Here is an 18,470-nt window from a genome sequence, read left to right as displayed (position 1 = left end):
TTTTTAAATGTAATATTGTTTGTAATTTTATTATTTTAATTATATTTTTTAATATCTTGATTTAAAGATGAAAGTTAGCATATTTTTAATTAAAGTTTTAATTTCTATTAATTTTATAAATATTAAGTACACAGGTTACTGATTACTAATTTTTAATTTTTGATTTTCTGCTTGCTATTCCAGTCGCGGTTCTCTGCAGTCAAATTAGGTGGGCTGTCGGCCAGAAGTCATCCATGAAAAACAAGTTTCAATTTGTTAAATCCGCGAAGACATCTAGCATTTAGAACTGGATCGAAATTCGAACAAACATGTGGGTACACCGCCCCACGCATGTATTTCATTTTTATATGTAAATCAGAGCTATGTAGCTCATGCGTCGTCTTGGTTGTCCTAGCTAGTGCCAAAAGTAATCTAGTATCTGCGCGGCTGAGATGGGTGTGTTCGACTCAGCTCTACTCCTACTCAGGAGAACTGCGGTGGTGTGGGTGGCGATCTTAACAGCATGGATTTGGTGGAGCGCCATGGTCGAACAACCAGCTTGGTTGCGCCGCCTCCTGATCCAAGTAGATCATCACCAATATCCCGCACCACCAGGACTCCTTTCCAGAGACTTAGACCATCCTCAATCTGCACCAGTACTACTCCACCACAAAGACGGAAAAATCAACGACGACCATCAACATGCTTACTTGGTCGACCCTGCTAACTACCAGACCGTGAGATTCACCATCACCGGCGCCACAGAACAAAGCTACCGCGAATTTGTGGCAGAGATACGGCGCCGAACGGAAAATCCTGGGGACGAAAGGCACGGAATACGGGTGATGCGCGACCCATCCACGGTGCCAGACGCCCAGCGGTTTCTCTTGGTGGAGATCACAAACATGGCGGAGGACAGAGTCACGTTCGGAGTAGATGTGACCACCATGTACATGGTGGCTTACCGCGTAGGACAGCAGGCGTACTTCTTTAACGACGCGCCTGCCGCTGCAACCTCTAATCTTTTTCAGGATGCGCAGCCTGTCAGCCTTACATTTGGTAGCGGCTACCCATCTCTTCGAGCAACTGCAGATGTAAGCGATATAGACCTGATCTCCATGGGGATTGCAGAACTGGAGGGTTCCATAAGCACATTGGCCCATAGGTCTGGCACAGGTGACCAAACTAATGTTGCTCGTTCCGTCATAATCTGCATTGTGTTAACTTCAGAGGCAGCGCGGCTCAGATATGTGGAAGGACTGGTGATCAGAAGCATCACGCAGCGCGAAAGCTTTGTTCGGAATGGTGCCATGCTCAGCCTCATACGCCACTGGAGGGACATTTCTGAACAAATTCAACAGTCCAACCAAGGTGCCTTTTCTACGCCACTTGCGTTACAGAGACGAGACTATTCGCAGTTCACCGTGAGCAGTGTGGCTCCCATTATCTCAAGTATTGGGATCATGATGTTCGTTTGCAATAATCCTGGCCCTCGTAGGTCTTCTGATAATCAGCTTCTAAGAGATATGCCTGTCAATGCACCGGAACAGAACCATAGAAGTTCTTATTGTGTACATCCAGAGCCCACCGTGCGCATCTTGGGTCGAAACGGCCTGTGCATGGACGTGAAGGGTGGACAATACACAGATGGAACTGTAGTACAGTTATGGACTTGTCATTCCGAATCCCCTCAAAATCAATTGTGGACTTTGAAAAGAGATGGAACTATTCGATCTAACAACAAGTGTTTGGCTGTTCGTGGGACGATATTCGCTGATGACCATATGGTAATGATATTTACGTGCAATGTCCCCTCGCCAGGTGCCACCCGATGGGAAGTATGGGATAATGGAACAATCTTAAATCCAGAGACATCACTTGCCTTGACTGCATGGACTGGAAATATTGGAACCACACTATCTGTGGATCAAAATACTTATGCTACCACTCAAGGTTGGCTCCTTAGTAAGGATACAGGACCAACCATAGCATCGATTGTTGGGCTCAAAAATCTCTGCATGCAAGCAAGTGGAGGCAACGTGTGGCTAGAGGAATGCAGAAGTAACAAGCCAGAGCAAATGTGGGCTCTTTATGCAGATGGTTCTATCCGACCTCAACAGAACCAAGATGTTTGCCTCACATGTGATGATGAGACTTCCCAGGGAGCAAGTCTTGTCAACATTCGTCCTTGCAATTGGGGGTCTCCTGGACAACGCTGGATGTTTAAAAATTACGGTACCATCATGAACTTGAACACTCAAATGGTGATGGATGTAAGAAGATCTGATCCAACTCTTCATCAAATAATTACATACCCGCCAACCGGAAATCCTAATCAGGAGTGGTTGCTATTTCTTTAATTTTAGGTCATCGATTGTCTTACAAGCTTTATTAATAAATAACCATTATTTCGCTTTTATCTTGATCTTGCAAGCCTCATAGATGACCAAGTGTACGGTAGATGCAGAAGCTAGTTTCACTATTATTACCCCCTAGCTAGTTATGGTCGAAGTAATTTGAGAAATCTTCATTTTCTTTTTTCCTTTGACTAAATCTTTGAGAAGTCTATTCCAACATGGAGATCACTTGCTAGCTCTAGCTTTTTGTTTTTTTAGGTCATCAAAAATAGAAATTCTTTTGAAGTGCAATTCCTCCATATAAAATTTGAAACACATTAACGTAAGATCAATTTATCACGTCTAACATCTAAAATAAAGGTACACGGATAAGTGGAGGAGGAGGTCTCTTGTATATTTTCTCTTAATTACAAGATGTTATATGTTAGATTACCACTTGACCTAAAAGTTTAAATTGTTAGGTTGTGAGCCAACAATATATATCAAGTTTTAACACTCTCTTGCACGTGCAACCCAACAACATATATGTAGAGAGATAAACAAATAATAAATTTTTGAATACCACAGAATAAATGCGGATGATGAGAGTAAAATCTAGGACCTCGTGGCCAGTAACCAGCTTTGATACCATGTTAGATTACCACTTCACCTAAAATTAAGTTTAAGTTGTTAGGTTGTGCTTCAATAATGTATATCAAGTTTTAACATTATATTAATGCTTGGACTCACTTAGTGTTGTATGACCTACATATCATTAGAACTCAAAACCAAGTTACATCTCTTGCATGGGTCCAAGTGTACCGAGTCAACCTTCCCACGTCAACGACCCATTTACCTTGGACCTAGACCCATTCACTCTGGACTAGACTGAAAACACCCCAAAGCCCAGTAGCCAAAACCCAATTACCAATAACCCAACACAAACCTAAATTATCTAGAGCCCAAAACCCAAGCTAAATATAATAGACCCAAATCAAATATACCTCTCAAATAGCGTAGAATGCGCTTAATTCCATTTCAGTGTCACTGAGTAGGAGTAGAGCTATATCTTACTAGTAGATTTACAGCAAATGCAATGTCGGGTCTTGTACTATTAATCTGATACATCAAAGAGTCAATAACACTTAAATATGGTACTTCAGGACCAAGTAATTACTCTCCCTTGTCATTAGTCATTAGGTCGAAATCGATCCTTCTTAACATCAAGTGATTGCACCATCATTAGAGATCCGAAATGATGAACTTTGTCCATATAGAATTTCTTTAATACCTTTTCGGTATATTTAGATTGATGAACAAGTTCCCCCATTTACATGTTCAATTTGTAGGCTAGGACAATATTTGTCTTTCCTAAATCTTTCATCTCAAATTCTGCCATTAAATAATTAGTAGCTTTAGTGAGCTCTTCAGGAGTCCAAACTAAATTCAAAACATCAACATAAATAACAATTATAGTAAATTCATATTTTGATCTTTTAATAAAAATGCATCGATGAATCCTTCTTTCACAAGGTACTCACTTAATTGATTGTACCATATGCATCCAAATTGTTGTAATCCATATAAAGACCATTGGAGTTTTAACTGAATATAAATTTTTGGATTTTGCTTCAAGCAATTTAAATCCTTCAGGAATTTTCACATAAATTTTACTATCCAGCGATCCATATAGATATGTTATTACTACGTCCATAAGGCGCGTGCTTAGTCGTTTAGTGACTGCTAACCCAATTAAGAATCTGAAAGTAATTCCATTCATTACAGGAGAATATGTCTCCTCATAATCAATTCTGAGTTTCTAGAAGAAACCTTGTGCCGCAAGCCTTGCTTTAGATCGAGTAATTTCATTATTTTCATTTAGCTTGCCCAAAAATACCCATTTGTATCCAACGGGCTGGACATCTTCTAGTGTTTGAACTATAGGTCCAAAAACTTCTCTTTTTAATAGATAGTTTAATTCTGATGTGAGCCTCTTCCCATTTTGGCCAATCACTTTTATATCAACATTCATTAACATATTTAGGTTCATGATCCTCATTACTTCTGGTATTGTTAGTAGCTACTGTATATGCAAATATATTGTTGACAAAAACTTTATTTCTATCCCACATTTCTCATGTGTAATGAATTGAGATATCATTATTATTTTCAGGTACCTGTTCCTTTTCAAAGGATGTCTCTTCGAGAGTTTTCTCTTTAGGAGTTTTCTCTTCAGGAGATTTCTCTTCAGAAGGTTCCATAATATGAATTTCATTTTTAGGAGAAACGAGTTTGTTAATGTCGAATGGATTATCCACCTCTGTAACCTCTTATCGAGTGTTTTTAGATTTCAATTTTCTTTTTCTTGGAGTTTTATCTTTTGCACTAATAGGCCTTCCATGCTTAACTTGCTGTTTAAGTTTATTCGCTGACAATTGTGCTTTAAGGACATCAATATGTTCTTGAATACTTGCAGCAAGTATATAAGATTTTAGTATAACCTTGGTATCTACAAAAGAATCTAGTAACTGTTTTGCAATTCCTTGCAAATGTATAATCTTTTGAACTTCAAGTTCACTTTGATTTGTGTGAGAATCTAAATGAGATAAACTCATAGCATTCCATGTGATTTCATGTTATGTTTCAGGCACTGATTGTGCTCCCTCTAATATAGGGAATGCTGCTTCATCAAAATGACAATCTTGAAACTGTGCTTTAAACAAATCATTTGTTAAAGATTCAAAATATCTAATAATAGAAGGGGAGTCAAAACCAACATAGATACCAAGCTTACGTTGATGATCCATTTTAGTTCTTTGAGGAGGGGCAATAGGAACATATACTTCACAACCAAAAGTTCTTAAATAAGAAATATCATATTGTTGCCCAAAAATTAATTTCACAAGTGAAAGTTTATTGTAAGTAGTTGATCTTATACGAACTAAGCATGTAGCATGAAAAATAGCATGTCCGCAAATAGATAAAGGCAATTTGGTTCTCATAATCATAGGTCTAGCAATGAGTTGAAGTCTCTTAATTAATAAAAGATTCAACCAAACCATTTTGTGTATGGGTATGAGCAACGAGATGTTCAACATCTATTCTAAGTGACATGCAATAGTTATCAAAAGTTTGAGATGTAAATTCACCAACATTATCCAAATGAATTGATTTAATTGGATAATTGGGAAAATAAGCTCCTAATCTAATCAGTTGAGAAAGAAGTCTCACATATGCAATATTACGAGTAGAAAGCAGAGAAACATGTTGTAACGACCTCAATTTATTAATATGAAATGTAACATAATAAATGGAAAAGTCAACTCGAACTCGTGGGTAACGGAGATACCTATCAATCACAGCGGAAACCTAAGCAGCAGTAAACATAAAATCTCAATCATCCAACCATAAAACATAATACCAGAGTTTACTACAATATTGCAATACTGTATTTTATTTACATCCTCATAAACGTCAAAATAACTTTAGGATCAAACACAAAATAATTTGGACCCTAGTACAAAATCTTACCCTCCTAACAGGGTAATATTACGGACTCAATGCGGCCACGACCCGCCAGTCACTCAGGGTCTCTTGAAAAATTAATTAATGTTGGGGGTGAGACACATCTCAATAAGGGAAAATAAACTAAATACAGCTGTGTGGCAACATGTGTCACGCCCTGAACCCGAAAATGGGACCCAGGGGTGAGTTTAGTAACCTAACCTGTCTCTGTATCAATTAAATCATACATGATACAACATAAAAAAAGGGTCCGACCCCGTAGGGTGAACGGATGCCCTACATACATACATACATACATACATACATACTCATCAAAATATACAGCGAAATATGGTCTTTCTATATATAAACTGTACCATACCAAAGTCTATACCATACAAGAATATATATCCCTATGAATACCATACATACTACGGGCGTCTACAAAATCCACCACGACAACCCGGTTACAAAAACTCGTACCTATCAGGCACGAGTAGTAGCTAAACAACACCCCTCACTTCCGGATGCTAGGATGCTAGTTTCGGCTATCCGAAAGACCTGAAAAACATTTGTATATATTCAAGTGAGACACCTCTCAGTAAGGAAGAAAACAGGTTATATTAGTGTGTGGCAAATCAGTATCATTTTATATACTTCATAACACTATACATACGATACAGTTGAAACAATTCGTACAGTTTCAAAACAGTTCCATACAGTTCCAATATTTTCACAAAAACCATTCCAGTTCATACGATACCCAAATGCATACATACATACATACAGTCAGTGTCGTCACACTAGTTCGCAACTACACCAGGTCACCTCGTCTCACGGCGATTACATTGCTACATATGCAACTACACTACGACGATTAAGGCCCAATGGTGAATCCATTGCTTCATACGCAACTACACAAGGTCACCTAGTCTCACAGCGGTTACATTTCAACACATGCAATTACGAAAATCTACGACTCAGACCCAATAGTGAATCCATTGCTACATACGCAACTACACAAGGTCACCTAGTCTCACCCCAATTACATTGGCACGTGTCAAACTATACTGCGTCAACCTAGGCCCACTGTGAATCCATTGCTACATACGGTGTAGATCACAACCACCGGTGACCAGCCGGAACATACTGGTGATATTTCATACCCCGGATATAGAGCTGGCCACTCTCGCCACGGTAACTACCTGATACCTAACTGTTTTACAAACCCCTGGAATCATTTTGGAACTCACGTTCCTATACATTTTAGCATATGGTAATTAGCCGCCACATAGCTGTTTCACAAATATGTGGAACAAAATACATACATACAAACATACCACACTTATTTGGTTTACGAAAAATTATATCGTTCACAAATTCAAGTATACAGTTTATGCAAACATGGATTACGGTCACCTCAATAATACAGTATAAACAAGACAAACGGTTTTCCAAACAAAATAGAGATGATACCCAAAATCCCCAATTTTCTCGAAAACTGTAACCCAAAAATCCCACATTTTTACCTAATAGATTTCCCCAAATAAGTAGCTAAAACATACATATGATCGTAGCCTACAAGCTTATCGATCCTAATTTCAAAAATGGACCGATATAAACAGAATCCCTTACCTTAACCCGAATTCCAACTACGAACTCTACGGTCCTCAAAACTACGAATCGAGACTCCAAAACCTACAAACCATAGTACAAAACATGCTTACAATCCGTACTACTATACATATATCGAATCAGAAATGAAAACCGAGCCTTATCTCAATTTTGGCCCGAAACCCGAAATCCTTCGAAACGAGATTCCGATCTAATAGAAACGTAGAGAATCCTTCACTGATCCTCGTAGTAACTTTGGATTAGTGAATCCGGTGACAAACAGGGAAGCAATCGATGAGAGAAAGAGAGAGAGAGAGAAATCCAAAACTTAGGAGCTAAGCAACTCCAAAATATCCTTTTATAGACCTTTGACCAGAGGGATTTCATCGACGAAAAGGTGTTTTCGTCGACGAAAAATTCGGTATTTTGTTGAGCAATTGGAGGCCTCGTCGACGAAGTTTGATATTTCCCATTTTCCGCCTCTCGGCTTTCCTTCATCGACGAACCTCTGAATTTCATCGACAAAAATCCTACTACCTTTGTCGACGAATTCTGCCTTTGTCGACGAATTCTGGCTTCGTTTTTACCCCTCTTTTACAATATGATTCCACATCCCACGGTACGGGTTCTTACAACATGAACATTTAATGCAATTATACATATACAGTACATTTCATATATCTGTAAACATTCATCATATCGTACTGAAAAATTGTATACTTTCATATTTGCTAATAAATCATATCGTACATAAAACATCTGCTATAACTGATAATACTGAAAACATATCCAAGATGAATAGCTAACTGTCAAGAGCTACGCTTGTTTAGGGCATTATGCTTGCTTGTGACCGCTTATCTCGTGTGCTTAGGATGAGTTTCCATCATGTAAATACTAGTGTAGGGTTATTTTCTGCTAGTAGAGTCTTTGTAAGCCAAATAAGGTAGTATGACTCCTCGGTCACTTTGATGTTTCCTAGTGCCAGGATGATAATTACATAAAAATCTCTTTAGGGGAGGGTGAGTGTTCATCAGTCATTGTAAAACTCACTAGCAATTGTCAACGTGCTTAGCCTTCTTGCCTCCCTCGCTAAGTACAACATGTCAACGGAGGATTTGTTAATGAATTACTTTTGCTTCAATGTTTACTACTTGGTTGCCACGACTTTCATGAATTGATTATTATTTCCACTGCTATCTGAATGAATGTTAATGAAAGTGCTTTGTGGATGAATATTGGTAAATGATAGGCTGGCTAGTTAAGCAAAAGTGCTTTAGCTAGCGCCGCACGGCCCTTCACAACGGTGTGCAAATAGTCGGAGTTTTGACACTTGGTATCGAGCCAAGTCGGTGACACTTGGTGAGAGCCTAAGGTTGAGTTGCTACGTGAATTCAATTGCCTTCGTTGTTGGATTTGGGAAGCTTTGGTAAGTGACCATGGCACCAAACACTGCTGATAGGATCAGCGTGCTAGAAGCACAGGTTGAGGAAACAACCAACACTATGGCTGCGGAGGTGGCCCAGATGAGAGAACTTGTTGATGAAGTGATGGGATCAAAAAAACGTCAAGCAGGTTTGATAGGCGACATGTCAGAGGACTTTCGCCACACTGTGGAAACTTTGCAAGCCTGGATGGCAGATCTAGATGCAAAGATGAATGTGATGGCTCTTGCTATGGGGAACTCCAACACTCCGCAAGTTAGCAAGACCAAGGTGCCAGAACCCAGGACGTATGGGGTTGCCTGAGATGCCAAGGAGTTAGAGAACTTTTTGTTTGATGTGGAGCAGTACTTTCGCGTTGTGAGGATGGCCTCAAAACAGGAAAAGGTGGATACTGCGACCATGTACTTGGTTGGTGTTGCCAAACTGTGGTGGCATACCAAGTACAGAGAAATTGAAAATGGAAGCTATGTAATTGATAGTTGGGCAGACTTGAGAAGAGAGCTCAAGGCCCAATTCTTTCCTGAAAATGTTGAGTATAATGCAAGGAGAAAACTGAGAGATCTCAAGCATACGGGGTCGATCAGTGAATATGTGAAATAATTTTCTACTTTAATGTTGGATATTCGGGATATGTCGGAGAAGGACAAGTTGTTCTATTTTCTTGAGGGGATGAAACCATGGGCAAGAACTGAACTTCATAGGCAAAGGGTTCAAGACTTATCAACTGCATAAGTGACTGCAGAACGCTTGACAAACTACGCTAGTGATGAGACCGCTTCATCCAAACGGTTTGGCGAAGAAGGAAACAGTGGAAAGTCTTTCAAGAATGGCAAACCCAAGAGTGGGGGAGCTGACTATAAATCATCAACCTCAAAGGAAGCTTCGTCGTATCAAGGGTTCAACACACCCAATGGAAAGGGGAAGAGTAAACTTGAGTGTTTCTTGTGTCGAGGTCCTCATAGAGTTTTTGAGTGCCCTTACAAAGCATCACTTAATGCCTTACAGGCTTACATTGTAGAGCAAGTAGTGGAAGACGATATGGAAGAGGATGATGCCCCCAGGGTGGGTTCAGTGCGGTTGGTGAATGCATTGGAAAAGCAGGCAAAAACACCAAAAGTTACACGAGCAAAAGAGTTAATGTTTGTGGACTTGAGGATAAATGGGAAGAGTACTCGTGCTTTGGTGGATACAGGAGCTACTCATAATTTTATTTTGCAGTTGGAAGTAGGAGACTCAACTTATTCTTAGAGAAGGATACAGGACGCATGAAAGCAGTTAACTCTGTAGCCCAGCCTACTCTGGGAGTAGCCAAGCAAGTGGCTATAAAGTTTGGACAGTGGGAAGGTCATGCGAATTTCACAGCGGTGCCATTGGATGACTATCCGATCATTCTAGGAATGGAGTTCCTAATGGGGACGAGGGCAGTGCTGATGCCTTCGGCTGGTTCCCTGTGTATGATGGGAGATCACTCGTGCATGGTGCAAGTCGTTGCAACGAAAGGAGACAATGGGAAGTCCCTTTCAGTCATACAACTCAATGAAGGATTGGGTAAGGGTGAGCAAACACGTCTAGCCACAGTGGTGGTAGACAAAGAAGTAGGCCAAGAGCTGGAACCTATGACCATCCAAGAGGTGTTGGATGAGGATAAGGAGGTGTTGCCAGATAAGCTGCCTCAAAATTTGCCTTCATGACGGACTGTTGAGCAAGAGATCGAGTTGTTATCAGGAGTGAAACCACCTGCTAAAGGCCCATGTCGAATTGCGCCTCTTGAGATAGTAGAGTTGGGGAAATAGCTTGATGAAGTGGAAGCGGGATGTGTTCGCCCTTCTAAAACACCGTTGGGAGCATCGGTGTTATTTCAGAAGAAACATGAAGAGCATCTACGGAAGGTGTTCGACAAGCTGAGGGAAAACAGTCTGGATGTGAAGAAGGAGAATTTCTCTTTCGCTCGGCGGAGCAACAAATTCCTTGGTCAAGTCATTGAACAAGGTCGTATCCAGAGGGGTATGGAGAAGGTAAGGATGATTCAAGAACGGAAGATCCCCACAACAGTGAAGGAGTTGCGTTCCCTTCTTGGCCTTACTCGATATTGCAGGAAATTCGTTGAGGGGTATTCGCGGAGAATGACTCCAATGACAGAACTACTGGGAAGGTATTATTGGCCGCACACGCGGGATGATGTGGTTGATTATACCAAAACTTGTCTCACTTGCCAACAAGACAAGGGGGAGAGGAAGAAGTATGGTACTTTCATGGTCGCACCAAAGTACTGTTAGGTAGAGGAGACGACACAATTGTTCTTTGTGATTGTTGTGAAACATTGGGGTGTTCCCCAAGTTATTATTTGTGACCAAGATTTATGTTCACTGACAACTTCTTAACAGATGTTTTTAGGATATTCAGGTCACACCTTGACATCTCTTCGAGTTATCATCGACAGACAAACGAACAGATGAAGAGATTTAGAGAGCTGCTAGATGAGTAATTATGCCATTTTGTCAATGACAACCAGAAGAATGGCGTGCAACTACTTGATGTGGCTCCGTTCTGTGGCAACGCCCAAAGGCGCTCAAAAACCAACAAGAGCCCTTTTGAACTTGTTACAGACCAGCTGCCGCTGTTACCTCACACAGTGGGCGAGCCATACAGACAAAAGAGTCCCAGTGCGTACATCTTCACCAGTGAAAGGAGACAGAATGTAGAGTTTACCCAAGCCTATCTGGAGAAAGCTTCTAATCATATGAAGAAGTGGGCAGATCAGGAGAGAAGACCGTAGTTTCATGTCAACTACCTCAAGCCATTCAACGCTAACACCAACGACCTGAGCAGGAGTCAGTCAAACAGCGCAGAGTTGAAGATAGTGCAACTTGACAGACATGAAGTTAAAGAGATCCTTGCAGAAATAAAGTTCATATCCTCAAGGAAGAAGCGGCAGAAGTTCCTAGTGAAGTGGAAGTGCCTTGATGACAAAGAAATCAGCTGGATTTCTACGGAAGATTTGAAGCCATTCGTGGACAAAGTTGAAGTGTACCTATCGCCAAAAGTCTACGAGGACATCGACCGCATAAATGGGGGAGAATGTCACGAGCTAAGCTTGTTTAGGGCATTATGCTTGCCTGTGACCACTTATCTCGTGTGCTTAGGATGGGTTTCCATCATGTAAATACTAGTGTAGGGTTATTTTTTCTGCTAGTAGAGTCTTTGTAAGCCAAATAAGGCAGTATGACTCCTTGGTCACTTTGATGTTTCCTAGTGTTAGGATGATAATTACATAAAAACCTCTTTAGGGGAAGGTGAGTGTTCATCAGTCATTGTAAAACTCACTAGCAATTGTCAAGGTGCTTAGCCTACTTTCCTCCCTCGTTAAGTACAATATGTCAACGAAGGATTTGTTAATGAATTATGTTTGCTTCAATGTTTACTGCTTGGTTGCCACGACTTTCATGAATTGATTATTATTTCCGCTGCTATCTGAATGAATGTTAATGAAAGTGCTTTGTGGATGAATGTTGGTAAACGATAGGCTGGCTAGTTAAGCAAGAGTGCTTTAGTTAGCGCCGCACGACCCTTCACAACGGTGTGAAAATAGTCGGACCGTGACACTAGCTAAAGTCATGTATTACCCCCATGACGAGTGTTGCAGCCCGAAGGAGGGACTTGACAATGGCTGGCCGACCAATGCCGAGTCAAATTTGTCTGTAAGTACGATAGGCGCGCCGCACCCTGGTCCGGACTGCTAGGTGGACGTCCACACTCTACTGAAAGCCACATCGACTATCCATCTCCCACCCCCTCATGGAGTGGTTAGCACTAATCTGAACATAGATATCTGATCTATATAACTACGGTACTGAGCTCTTGAGTTGAACTAAACTAACATCCAAGTTCTGATAACATATAGTACATGATTATATAACATCTTTCATTATTATGGTTTTGTATCGAACATATCATAATTATGGTCTCGTGCCAAACATATCATAATTACGGCCTCGTGCCGAACATTTCATAAATACGGCCTTGTACCGATCATACGTAAATATGACCTTGCACCGAAATCATACATAAATACGTTATTCTGAAAATAATCATTTTATCATGCATTTATCAAAATCATAATATACTGTATACTTCCATAACTTCTCAAATCATACTGCATTCATATCATTATCATATCATAATATTTCTCCACGTAAAATAATATTCATGCCACACATTTGCTATATAAAACTTTACATTGTATTATGAAAATCATGATTTCTGGCATCTCATACATATATACATGTTTTAATATAATAGTAGCATTTTTCCCAAACGTGCATTAATTCCATAATATTTAAATATCATACATATTTTCAGGAAATCAATCTGTTCATAAATAATAGTAATTTGCATGAAAAGTAACTGCTTTAATTTATTCCCTTACCTGACTACTGAGAAAAACTCTATAAACTCTGGTCTCACACCCGTAGAATTTCCTAATCAGTACCCTGAAAATGAAATCTCTCAGTATTAAACTTCAGTATTTCTACGTGTACATTATTTCCTATAACTACAGTAAGATCAAATTTGGCTTAAAAAACCTTACCTCAACTTATGGATGATTTCCAACTTGCTTTCATCAACGATCCGCTCCAGAAGATTTGGAGAGAACTTCCCTAGGAGTGTCGTGGTGACTTCGGATTGTCGATCTGGCGTAAATCTGACCCAAAATATATGAAAGAGAGAGAGAGAGAGAGAGAGAGAGAGAGAGACAGACAGAGAGGGCTGAAGGGGAGAGAGAGAGAGAGAGAGGAGAGAGTTGGCTTAGTTAAGAAGTTAAAACTCGGATTTTTTATATTTATTGAGCAGGGGATTCGTCGATGAGCCACGTCATTCGTCGACGAATCCTTTAATAATTTCATCGATGAAATTCAATCCTCGTCGACAAAATTCAGTCGGCTCAAAACCTCTATCAATATTTCCTTGTCGACAAAATTTAGTCTTCATTGACGAATTCTCTTATACCTTCGTCGACGAGTCCTCTGATAATCTCCTTTCCTCTTTATTATTTAAATTCCATATTTATTCGGGTTGTCACATTGTCCCCTCCTTATAAAATTTCGTCCTCGAAATTTACTATGCCCATAGTTTATCATCCCTTAGACAAAATGGTCTACTTACTTTATTACTTACCCTCACTTGTGGCAGAGGAATACTGTGGTTACAACTCAAGTTCTGGGAGATTACATTTACTTAAAGAAAATTCTTCCAAAACTAAAATATCTCATACTATCTAAAACGTTACACGTACCTGCACAAGAAGACTACATATTTACTTACCTTTCTAATTACATTTAAACTTCTTAGAATAGTTGCGGATATTTCTGTCTGATCTGTTCCTCGAGTTCCTAATAAGCCTCTTCTATCGCATCATTCCTCCATAGAACTTTTACTAAAGGAATCTTCTTATTACGTAATTCATGTTCCCTTCTGTCCAGAATCTGCACTGGTACCTCCTCATAAACTAGCGAGTCACTGAGTTCTAACTCACCATAACTGATAATATGAGAAGGATTTGGGACGTATTTCCTCAATATGGATACGTGGAATACGTCGTGCATCCTGGATAGTGTAGGCGGTAAGGCTAGTCTGTAAGCCACTGGCCCCACTTTCTCTAAAATCTTAAACGGACCGATAAACCTAGGGCTAAGTTTACCCTTCATACCAAACCTCATAACTCCTTTTAATGGAGCTATATTCAAAAATATATGACCACCCACCTCAAACTCCAAATTCCTGCGGCGATGGTTGGCATAACTCTTTTGTCGGCTCTGAGCTGCACTGATTCTTTCCCTGATGAACTGAACCTTATCGTACGCCTGTTGTACCAGCTCTAGTCCCATAACTCGCCGCTCATCCGTCTCATCCCAATACAAAGGAGATCAACATCTCCTACCGTATAGTGCCTCAAACGGTGCTATGCCAATACTGGACTGGTAACTGTTATTATATGCGAACTCTACTAGCGGCATGAACTGAGTCCAACTACCCCCAAAATCTAATACACATGCACGGAGCATATCCTCTAGTGTCTGTATCATCCTCTCAGTCACTCTGTCTGACTGAGGATGGAATGTCGTGCTAAACGATAACTGGGACCCTAGAGCCTCCTATAAGCTCCTCCAAAATCATGATGTGAATCGCGGGTCTCGATCTGACACAATAGATACAGGCACCCCATGAGAATGAACTATCTCCTGGACGTAAATCTTTGCTAATCAGCTGAGGGAATAACTAATCTTGATAGGGAGAAAATGGGTAGACTTAGTCAATCGGTCTACTATCACCCAAATTGCATTCTAGCAATGTGATGTCGACGGCAGTCTGAAACAAAGTCCATGGATATATGATCTCACTTCCACTCTAGGATAAATAGCGGCTGCAACTAGCCTGCTAGCCTCTGGTGCTCAGCTTTTACTTGCTGGCACGTCAAACACTGGGCCACATACTTGGCAGTCTCTCTCTTCATACCACTCCACCAATAAAACTTTTGCAGATCCCTGTGCATTTTCGTACTATCGGGATGAACCGTATACAAAGATCTGTGAGCCTCAATTAGAATAGTCCTCCTAATGTCAGTATCAGCAGGAACATATAGTTTGGAATGGAACCGCAAAGGTCCGTCATCTGAAATGCAGAATTCCTCTCCCTGACCACTCTGCACTCTGTCCATTACCTCTACCAATTCTGGATCTTCTTTCTGGGTGACTTTAATTCTTTCCTACAGAGTAGGCTGTACCACTAGGTTGGTGATGCATACTAGAGTATTACTCTCTATCAATTCAATGTCGAGTCTCTCTAGATCCATTATGATCGGGTGCTAGATCTCCATAACTGCCAACGCTGATACCCCAGACTTCCTGCTCAGTGCATCAGCTACCACGTTTGCTTTCCCTGGGTGGTAACTAATAGTACAATCAAAATCCTTAATCAACTCTAACCACCTTCGCTGTCTCATATTCAATTCCTTTTGGGTGAAGAAATACTTTAAGCTCTTGTGGTCAGAGAAAATTTTGCATTGCTCACCGTACAAATAATGTCTCCAAATTTTCAATGCGTGTACCACTGCAGCTAATTCAAGATCGTAGGTAGGGTAGTTCTTCTCATATTCTTTTAACTATCTAGATGCATACGCCACTACCCTGTCATGTTGCATCAACACACAACCAAGTCCCTTCAAGGACGCATCACTGTAGATAATATAACCCTCACCCCCAGAAGGAATGATCAATACAGGAACTGTGAATGACCTCTACTTCAGCTCCTAAAAACTCTACTCACAGCTGTCGTCCCATTCAAATTTGGCATTCTTCCTAGTCAATCGAGTCAAAGGTCCTGACAAAGTTGAGAACCCTTCAACAAAACGACGATAATAACCGGCTAACCCCAAGAAACTCCTAATCTCCTAGACATTCCTTGGTCTAGCCCAATTCACCACCGCCTCAATCTTACTAGGATCTACAGAAATTCCATCTCCTGAGATAGCATGCCCTAAAAACACAACTTTCTCGAGCTAGAAGTCACATTTGTTGTACTTGGCATACAACTTCTTCTCTCTGAGCATCTGTAAAACCTGCCTCAAATGTATCTTGTGCTTCTCATAGCTCCTCGAATAGACCAGTACATCATCTATAAAAACAAACACAAACTGATCTAAATATGGATGAAAAATCCTATCATCAAATCCATAAATATCGCAGGAGCATTCGTCAGACCAAATGGCATAACAAGAAACTCATAATGCCCATACCTGGTCCTAAAAGTCGTCTTCAATACATCTTCCGTTCTCATCTTTACTTGATGATAGCTTGACCTGAGATTGATCTTGGAATACACCCGTGTACCCTAGAGCTGGTCAAACAAATCATCGATACAGGGTAGAGGATACTTGTTCTTAATGGTCACTTTATTAATCTCTCTGTAATCTATGCACATCCTCATAGACCCTTCCTTCTTCTTCACAAACAGCACTGGAGCTCCCCACGGCGATACACTAGGTCATATGAAGCCCTTATCAAGCAAATCCTACAACTGATCTTTCAGTTCTACCAACTCTACCAGCGCCATTTTATATGGTGCTTTAGAAATCGGCACTATACTTGGAAGTAGATCAATGGGAAAATCTACTTCACGATCAGGCGGCAAACTTGATAATTCATCCAAGAACACATCTGTAAATTCTTTCACCACAGGCGTATTGATGAGATTTAAATCATTTTTTGACATTTCCTTTACAAAAGTCATGAATCCCAGACAGCCATTTTGGAGCAGTCTCCTTGCTTGAACAGCCAAGACCATCTGAGGTAAGGATTGCACTCGTGACCCTGTAAATCTAAATTCTGGTTTCCCTGGAGGTCTGAATATCACTTTCCTTGCACGACAGTTTATAATAGCAGAATTAGTTGCTAGTCAATCCATGCCGAAAATGATATAAAACCCATGCATATCCAGCATGACCAAATCAGCAGATGAAATTCTGCCCTGAACATCAACTGGATAACCACAGAGCATCCTACTACATCTCACTGCTGACCCGGTCAGTGTCGCCACTAACAGTTCAACATCTAATGATTACGTTTTTGCCCCACATAATTTAACACACCCCAAGGACACAAACGAGTGTGTGACACTAGAATCAAAAAGTGCAATAACTTTAAATGAAAACACATTAGCCGTACCTGTCACCACATTGCCGGCCGCCTTAACATCATCTGGCATCAAAGCGAAAAATCTAGCTGGGGCCATATTCCTCTGCTGGCCTCCACGTACGCCTGGTAGCCTCCTCGTGTAGGTCTAGGAGCAGGAGCAGCACCAATCTATGTCGGACACTCCCTCGTCATATGTCCTGGCTCCCTGCACCTATAGCAGACACCTCACCCGACACGACATTCCACCAGTTGCCTCTTCCGGCAAGATGGGCAAGTTGGAGATGGCTACACACATTGGAAATCGTGATTCCCGGTCTCATGTCTTTGATTTCTATAATAGCCACCTCTCTTCCACGTAGCACGGCCGACTCCCTGCTGGGAACCGGAAGGTGCGAATCTCTTCTTCTGTCTCTGTTCCTCAGCTTCCAATTGCTCACCAATCTCTTCTATAGTGGCTCTATCCACTAATTCAGCAAAATCATGCAACTTCAGAATTGATACCTGCTTGTATATTTTTCTCTTTAGGCCTCTTTCAAACTGTCGTACCTTCTTCACCTCATCTGGAATGATGTACGGGGCGACGCGAGATAGCTCAATAAACCTAGCCGCATACTGCTGTACTGACAACTGTCCCTGCTTCAAATTCGGGAACTCCTCAATCTTAGCCTCCTTGGACGAGGTTGGAAAATACATGTCGAAGAATATTTCTTTAAACCGCTCCCACGTCATTTCCATAGGTATAGTCCTCTGTTGCTCTAAAAGTCTCACTGCTAACCATCATCTCTCGGCCTCTCCAGTCAGTCTATATGTGGCAAATAGTACCTTCTGCTCCTCCGAACTCTGCAGCACTACAAATATTTTCTCGCTCTTGTACCCAGTTTTCCGCGACTATAGGATCTGTCCCT

At 40.8% G+C, this 18,470-nt stretch overlaps 1 protein-coding gene across 1 annotated transcript; it reads left to right on the top strand.

The window, feature by feature from the left end:
- The first annotated feature begins 431 nt into the window (after nucleotides 1-431).
- LOC131147862 (ricin-like) lies at nucleotides 432-2,339 on the top strand. Its single transcript, XM_058097487.1, has one exon. The coding sequence runs from the start codon at nucleotides 432-434 to the stop codon at nucleotides 2,337-2,339; it is 1,908 nt and encodes a 635-aa protein (XP_057953470.1).
- Nucleotides 2,340-18,470: the final 16,131 nt, after the last annotated feature.

The sequence above is a fragment of the Malania oleifera genome, chromosome 1 (assembly GCF_029873635.1).
Source record: "Malania oleifera isolate guangnan ecotype guangnan chromosome 1, ASM2987363v1, whole genome shotgun sequence".
Taxonomy (NCBI): Eukaryota; Viridiplantae; Streptophyta; class Magnoliopsida; order Santalales; family Ximeniaceae; genus Malania; species Malania oleifera.
This window is presented reverse-complemented; position numbering and strand designations above follow the sequence as displayed.

Coding starts and splice junctions, on each gene's coding strand:
- LOC131147862 (XM_058097487.1), top strand. CDS start 432: ATGGGTGTGTTCGACTCAGCTCTACTCCTACTCAGGAGAACTGCGGTG.